Below are 8656 nucleotides of genomic sequence, written 5' to 3'. Positions count from 1 at the left end.
GTGATTACCGTATAGATGAAGCACCTGGCAGTGATACGCAGAGTGTAGAGTCACGATTTTATTGAAACATCCTTTGGACTCTTCCTTGTGTTGATACTCATTAAATGAAATATTCATTCATTCATTTTTCCTACTTTGTCTGTAGTAGGACTGTCAGTTAATAGCTCGGGTGTTCTCTTTCATTTTAGTTCAACTTATTTTCGTGCTTATATCCAATTAAGGTTCGAGCACGCTATTCTGGGCACACACACCTCAGCTATCTGGGCTGTCTGTCCAGGGCCCCGTTCCACGAAGCGATCTTAGCCCTAAGATCAACTTAAGTGCATATGGTAGCTATACGCCTTTAAAGGTAATCTTAGGGCTATGATCGCTTCGTGGAACGGGACCCAGGACAGTGGTTAGTTGGTGGTGGTTAGTGAAGAGGGTGTAGTAGTCTTACACCTACCCATTGATTCGTTACTTGTTCTAGGTGGGAGTCGGTACAGGGCTGCGAACCCTGTACCTACCAGCCTTATTTATATCCGATGACTTAACCACGACACCATCGAGGCCGGTCGAGTGTTCTCTAGCCCTATTCTGTTGTTTGTTTTCATTGACACCACAAACAGGCAGTTCATTATAAGACTACAAACAGGGCACAATATTTTTCTTTTCTTTCGTATTTATTTATTTATTTATTTGCTTAATTATTTAATTACTTACATAATTAATAGATCCTTCCCCTTCTTCTCTCGAATCTATTCGTAGTTCGTTACTCAAAAAGAACATAATATATATTAATGAACAAAATTATTAATGAGCCAAATTTAAAAATTAAATTTACATTTTTCAATGAATCGGTTTCTTTGACATTTGGAGAAGAGATCGGCATTGGAGACGATAACTTTCACGGATAAAATGTAGACGGTGAAAATTGTGTACATACGGGATAACTGGTTATTGTCTTAAGATATCGGTTTTATCCTGTGAACGTTAGAATGGCGACCGTAACAGGATAAAGCCGATATCTTTAAAGGACAGTAACCAGTTACTTTATTTCTCCTGCAATCCACATAAAACAAAAAATTCATGAAAAGATCCGTTATGTTTCACAACTTTACACTTTTCCAGAGCAATCAGTCAACCATTTGACCCGTGCTTACATCCACTGGAGGTTCATGCACGACTGTGTTGGGCACATCCTCCGAGATTCCCCGATGGATGTGTCCAAGACAGGGAGTGGGGTTGGTGGGGGCAATATTTCCAGAGCTGTGTGACCACACGTGTTTAATGTCTTTCAGCCTATAATATCTACACACCAAAACAAGATACTGTTACTCGCTTACGTGAAAACAACGGACTTGCAGACCCGTAGAAAGACTTTGGGAGTGTGTGTGTGTGGGGGGGGGGGGGGGGGCACTGACAGATCGGGTATAAACTTTATATCAATTTTGGTTTCAATGGCAAACATTAATGTGTAAAAAAAAAAAGCCCAGATTTAAAAAGTACCGGGGATAGGGGAATGCCCCCGGACTCCTATATCTTGCGCCTTCGATGCTCGTTCATTCCAAGAATTCATCTGCCCTTGACCCCCCCCCCCCCCCCCCCTCCCCCACACATACAACAAAAGAAAAATCCTAGCTACCGTCAACATTCAATTCAATTTCAGTTTTTTAATTCAATTCAAATTATTGCACAATACCAAACATACTGGTCTCAGCAAACAGATAAGAAATAATACCAGAATAAACCATACAACATAAATAATAAAAACAACAATTAATAATAACAACAACATTAAGAAGAGAATAATTTATTTGCAATAGGGGCCTATGAATGTACAGGCTAGACACAAAATTTGTATTATATTTATATAATTTCTATATAATAATAAAGTACATATATGTATATGAAATGGTCAAAGTAGCCTACTTGGAAATAATTAAATTAAATTCCTGGCCAACTGATAGTCGGAACAAAAACTTTAAATTTAGAAATCTAGTCGTCAATAAATGTTAATACATTGTGACGTAGACCATTTTCTGACGTCACAGCAAACACGTTTTTAAACAAGTATTTTTTTACAGTAAAAGTGCGACGTTTTGGGACGTATTTCTGGATTTCACCCGTTTACGAGATGATTATTCAAAGATGCTATTAATGCTGCAGGTTTAAGTAAGTTATTTATAAACGTAATTTAGGAACGTGTACGTAGCCTATCTGTAACGCGCTTGCTTGACGCGCGGTCCGTCTAGGATCGATCCCCGTTGGTGGGTCCATTGGGCTATTTCTCGTTCCAGCCAATGCACCACGACTGGTGTATCAAAGGCCGTGGTAGGTTCTGTCTTGTCTATTGTTCATATAAATGATCCCTTGCTCCTTATGGAAAACTGTTTCCTATCTTATACTACAATAAATTACTCTCCTACCTTTAATTACCGTTACATTTCTCCCAAATTTTGTCCCGACACAAGTTGTAAAAAAAAACATTACAGTGACACCGATTCCACATATGAGACTGTAACGATGTCGCTAGTATCGACTTCGCTGAGATAGCATAGGGCAAAATACATGCAGTTTTCTGCCGTCTGCCATTTTTTTTTATGGAATACTCTTCAAGAGGGGTGAAAGCCTCCAAAGTATATGACATAATGAATATAAAATCAATTATGTCTAGTGGTATCATTAAATAATAATAATAAAATTAATATGACGTCATCACGTTTGCTTTTATACCATAACATGTTATGACGTTGTTAGATTAAGTGCGATCATCGCAAGCCAACGGGAAATTATGTTTGGCAACAGAAATGTTTTGCAATCTTTTAAATTCCACCCAGAATTAATTTTAAAGTTTTTAAAGCACTTTGATTTCTATACACAGTTTTAACATTAACATACCTTGATTTATGTATTGTATGGTATTGTATTATACCCCACAGCTCCTTACACTGTGGTTTTACATAATTATATAAATAATTTTTACACATTCACGACACCCAATAGCCGATGTGTACTTTTGGCTGGGGTGTTGTTAAACATTCATTCAGACCGGACGTATCCCAGGGTAAAGCGTTCACTTGATGCGCGGTCGGTCTAGGATCGATCCCCGTCGGTGGACCCATTGGGCTATTTCTTGTTTCAGCCAGTGCTCCACAACTGGTGTAACAAAGGCCGTGCTATGCACTACCCTGTCTGTGGGATGGTGCATATAAAAGATCCCTTGCTGCTAATCAAAAAGTGTAGCCCATGAAGTGGCGACAGCGGGTTTAATCTCTCAATGTGTGGTCTTTAGCCATATAACCGTAAATAAAATGCGTCGAGTGCGTCGTTAAATAAACAATTTTCCTTCCTTCCTCTCGATATATGTGGTCCTTAACTATATGTCTGACGCCATATAACCGTAAATAAAATGTGTTGAGTGCGTCGTTAAATAAAACGTTTCCCTTCCTTCCATTCTTCCTTGTATATATGTATGTATGCAGTGGCGGATCCAGAAAATCCATTTGGTGGGGGGGGGGGGGGGGGCAGTGATATGAGGTGGAATGCCAAGGGAACTTTAGGGGAGGTTTGGAGGGGGATCGTAAAAAATTGAAAATGAATATATAATAAAATTATAACTATCGCAAAATTTAGTGGGGACCTCTGCCCCTCCCCCCACGATCCGCCTCTGGTATGTATGTATGTGTGTGTGATTTATTATTATTTGTAAAAAAAAAAAAAGGGTGTGTGGGGGGGGGGGGGGGGGTTTAAGGGTTTTTTGTTGTATTATTATTGTTTTATTTTTCCAGATGTAATAACACATCCAGACCCAGTCACCCTCTTAAACTCTTTCCACAATGGGTGATTACCATCCTGGTAGCCTCGCCGCCTTTACTGAAGGAATCGCTACCAACATCAGCCGTGTTCTCGCCGCCAGACCCGACTACAGCCATGCGAACGCTCACGTGCCGCGGACACCCGGGATGAGCGTCGCTCTAACGGTGGCCGCGGTGGTGTCGATTCTCTTCACGATTCTGGGCAACCAGTCGGTTCTTCTCGCCTTCTGGGTCTCGCGCAGGATACGGAAACTGCCGAACTACTTCCTGGCGTCGCTGGCCGTCTCCGACCTCTTCGTCGGCGTGTTCTCGATGCCCCTGTTCCTCCAGTACCTGTATCTCGACACGTGGGCGCTCGGGCGCTGGGTCTGTGACGTCTGGTTGACGCTCGACTGGACCGTGTGCCTGACGTCACAGTTCACCGTGTTCCTCATAACGACGGACCGCTTCCTGTTTCTGAGGATCCCGGGAAAGTACGGCGAGTGGAGGACGGAGCGCAAGGTGTTTGCGGGCATCGCGGTCACGTGGGTCCTGCCCCTGGCGATATTCTCTGTGTCCATTATCGGCTGGCCGTTCTTCGTTGCCGAGGGGCGGACGATCGAGGACGCGGTCTGCTACGTCCAGTTCATGGACGATTCCGTCTTCACGCTCATCTGGACCTTCGCCTACTACTGGATTCCTTTGGTCGTCATGTGCGTGCAGTACGGACTCATCTACAACATCGTTCTGAAGCTGCGCAAACCCACAGCGGCCGTCCCTCGCGCACGGCAGTTTTCGGTCTCCACAAGAGGAGCGCCCACCTTCTCAAACACCACCTCTCTAGACCTCAGGACGCAGCTATTTCGGAACTCGGTGAGGTGGGGAAACAACCGTCTCGTGCCCTCGCGAAGCAGACCTGCAGCCACGGGAAACGATGTAAACGGTGAACGCGCGCAATCAAGCAGCATGCATACCACGTACTCGGATGCGTTCGTCTTAGAGATGAGGGAAGATGGAAAAAGGAGACCTCATCCGCCAGTGACGTCAAGACGTGATTCCCTTCTAACACCTACACTTGAGACTGTCGAAGCCAAAACAGCTGTTGATCAAGTGGATAGTCAGACTCTTACAATGGAGGAGTCTTCGTCTGTTGGCAAGACAACATCTGAGTGCAGGGCCGGCTGCGCTGCTGTTGAATCTTTTGGCTTGAAATCGGACGATGCAGCACCTTCTGTGGATTCGAGAACCAACAAATGTGAGTTGAAATGTGACAGTCCAACATCTTCTGTGGATTCGATAACCAACAAACGTGAGTTGAAATGTGACAGTCCAACATCTTCTGTGGATTCGATAACCAACAGACGTGAGTTGAAATGTGACAGTCCAATACCTGTGGATTCGAGAACCAACAAACGTGAGTTGAAATGTGACAGTCCAACATCTTCTGTGGATTCGATAACCAACAGACGTGAGTTGAAATGTGACAGTCCAGTATCTTCTGTGGATTCGATAACCAACAAACGTCAGTTAAAATCTGATAGTCCACCATCTCATGTGGATTCGAGAACCAATAAACATGACTTGAAATGTAACAATCCAGCACCTGTGGATTCGAGAACCAACAAACGTGACTTGAAATGTCACAATTCAGCACCTGTGGATTCGAGAACCAACAAAATTGAGTTGAAATGTCACAATTCAGCACCTGTGGATTCAAGAACCAACAAACTTGAGTTGAAATGTCACAATTCAGCGTCTCTTTTAGACTCGAGAACCAACAAAGGCGACACCCGTGTCTCTGTTGGGCGCCGTCTCAGAAACACGGCAGCGAGGTGGTCCCTGAACTGTGCCAAGTGTGTCAGAGTGCACCGACGGGGACAGGGAACATCCCGCGCAAAACTCGCGCAAAAAGCACTAAGAAGGATAACTCTGGTCGTCGGCGCGTTCGTGCTGTGCTGGACTCCGTACCACGTCATGGCGATTGTCATAGCGATTCGCGGGTATGACGTCATCAACGACAACCTGTACATATTCACGTACTGGCTGCGCTATCTGAACAGCACCATCAACCCATTTTGTTACGCCCTCCTCAACGAGGAGTTCAAACGGACGCTCATTAGAATATTCAAATTAGACTGGCACAGGTCGTGACACCGTTGGGCGCATGTTCAGAAGGGCTTAGATGCATCACATGGAATAGGGTTTTGGGGTTCTAACGAACACTTTCTATGCAATTACATTTACTTCTTTATTTTGTTTCACGCCTTTAACAAAAATTTAAATATGAATAATGCAAATTACTAATTTATGAAAAAGAACTTCCAAAAATCCCTAGTGACGTCCTGGTGACAAACAAGGGATTATTCGTCAGTGCAGTTTGTAGATCGTACAGCGGATCTGTAGTTCCGAGTCATCAAGGTGGATTTTGTGTTACTTGATACAGAAGTGGAACATGATGACATAGTGTGGAGTGACGAGTAGACAGCGGGTTTCCTCTCTAACAATTAATTAATGCATTAAAGTTTGTTGTGGTTACACCACTAAGGAAAATAACTTCCGAATTCATATAAATCGTGGTTCAATCCAGAACTAATTAAAGAAATAATTATATTGTCACCCAACCTGTTTTCGTTTTCTTTGAATCATTAATTTAGAACTACCAGCATCGTCATCGCCGTTTAGAGGTGCGTTTAAAAAGGGTTCGAAATTTCGAAATGGGAAGTAAACTATTACACGGGATCTATTATATGTACCATCATACACAGACAGGATAGCACAAGCCATGGTCTTTGATATGTCAGTCGTGGTGCACTGGCTGGAACGAGAAATAGCCCAATGGGCCCACCGACGGTGATTGATTCTAGACCGACCACGCTTCTGACGCAGTGGCGTAGCGTGGGTTGCCAGCGCCCGGGACAAGGCAAGTATTGCGTCCCCTAACCAGTGCACCGTTACCACTCCCAGAGTCCCTTCCACCAGTCCAGAATTTTGCGCCCAGGGCAACCGCCCCGGTGGCCCCGCCTACGCAACGACACTGATCTGACGAGCGCCTTACCATTGGGCATGTCATATCCCGATTTCGAAATAAAGCAAAAAATTTGTGTTGTACATTGTATATTGTGAAAGATGATTTTTTATAAAACCCAGAAAGTAATTAAAAAGGGCACTTCAAATAGGCCAGGTAGGGGTCACTGAGCAGAGGCGGATCTAGGGGGCCCCAGGTGAAGGTAATCGAGCCTACGATTATCGCATCCTGGACTAGATCTCTACCATTAACATGGGCGGATCCAGGAAATATTTTTAGGGGGGGACCAAAAAAGAAGGGCACATTGACTCGTCAAAAGGGCACCTTACTACAAGTTTTGATATTTACAATTAATATGAATTCCTACAGTTCTACGTCATAATATACTAGCAATAATGAAGTAAATTGGCGTCACTCGCGTTAGAACCTCAATGGGGCCCCATTGAGACTCAATAACACAGACACATATCTGCAAGCTTGCGCATGTACACGAAAATCTTGATTTCATTTATCTACAATATAATTATTGTTTACTTAAAAAAAAAAAAATTCTACAAACAAAAAGGGCACTTGGACATTTTGAGGGCACTTGAACAATTTTTTGGGGGGACGCGTCCCCCTGGTCCCCCCCCCCCCCTTGGATCCGCCCATGATTAAACCACAACCCTCCCCTGCGGTTGGATCACAAATTCGCAACATGTAAAGACACATTTCGTGACTTCCAATTTCTGCTAGATGAGAATCAAAAATGTTTTAGACAAACCACCCGATCCTGTTAACGTGTACTAATAAATCTGTATCTATTTTAGTGTCGTGTTATTAATATTAGTGTGTTTGAAGAAAAAAAGTTTGTTTTGTTTAACGACACCACTAGTGCATATTGATTTATTAATCATCGGCTAATGGAAGGAAATGTTTTATTTAACGATGCACTCAACACATGTTTTTATGGTTATATGGCGCCAGACATATGGTTAAGGACCACACACAGAATTTGAGAGAGGAAACCCGCTGTCGCCACTTCATGGGATACTCTTTCCGATTAGCAGCAAGGGATCTTGTATATGCACCATCCCACAGACAGGATAGCACATACCAGGGCCTTTGATATACCAGTAGTGGTGCATTGGCTGGAACGAGAAATAACCCAATAAGCGAGCGCTTACCACTGGGCTACGTCCCGCCCACATACTGGACTATATCCTAATGATAATCGATCAATTTAATGAGAGAGAGAGAGAGAGAGAGAGAGAGAGAGAGAGAGAGAGAGAGAGAGAGAGAGAGTGCGAGAGAGAGAGAATGCGAGAGAGAGAGAGAGAGCGAGACAGAGAGAGAGAGTGCGAGAGAGAGAGAGAGAGAGTGCGAGAGAGTGCGAGACAGAGAGAGAGAGAGAGAGAGTGCGAGAGAGAGAGAGAGTGAGAGAGAGAGAGTGCGAGAGAGAGCGAGAGCGATAGAGAGAGAGAGACAGAGAGAGAGAGAGATTGAGAGTGCGAGAGAGAGAGAGAGAGAGAGAGAGAGAGAGAGAGACAGAGACACAGATAGACAGAGAGACACAGACAGAGACACAGACAGACAGACAGAGAGACCAGAAGATATACAACATCAAAGACAACAGTACATTAATCAAATAGTAAAAACAAATATGAAATATATAGATGTCATTTTCTTCATCCTTTCTTTTCTTCTTCAATGCGAACTGAGCATACTATATATGACAAAAACTAATAATGATTACTGAATTAACTAGCTAAAACCATTGAAATTAACTAAACAAACTAACAAATCAATCATGAGACCTTAAAAAAACAAAACAAAAACACTTTTTTTCAATTAAAAATGAAACTGAACAAACTAA

The 8656-nt window shown here is 43.1% G+C and overlaps 1 protein-coding gene across 1 annotated transcript; it reads left to right on the top strand.

Moving 5' to 3' along the window:
- Positions 1-1812: 1812 nt before the first annotated feature.
- Positions 1813-6391, top strand: LOC121384946 (muscarinic acetylcholine receptor M2-like). Its single transcript, XM_041515435.1, has 2 exons — positions 1813-2154; positions 3771-6391. The coding sequence occupies exon 2, from the start codon at positions 3819-3821 to the stop codon at positions 5925-5927; it is 2109 nt and encodes a 702-aa protein (XP_041371369.1). The 5' UTR covers positions 1813-2154; positions 3771-3818; the 3' UTR covers positions 5928-6391.
- The last annotated feature ends 2265 nt before the right edge of the window (positions 6392-8656 follow it).

This window comes from Gigantopelta aegis, chromosome 11, assembly GCF_016097555.1.
Source record: "Gigantopelta aegis isolate Gae_Host chromosome 11, Gae_host_genome, whole genome shotgun sequence".
Taxonomy (NCBI): Eukaryota; Metazoa; Mollusca; class Gastropoda; order Neomphalida; family Peltospiridae; genus Gigantopelta; species Gigantopelta aegis.
This window is presented reverse-complemented; position numbering and strand designations above follow the sequence as displayed.

Coding starts and splice junctions, on each gene's coding strand:
- LOC121384946 (XM_041515435.1), top strand. CDS start 3,819: ATGGGTGATTACCATCCTGGTAGCCTCGCCGCCTTTACTGAAGGAATC.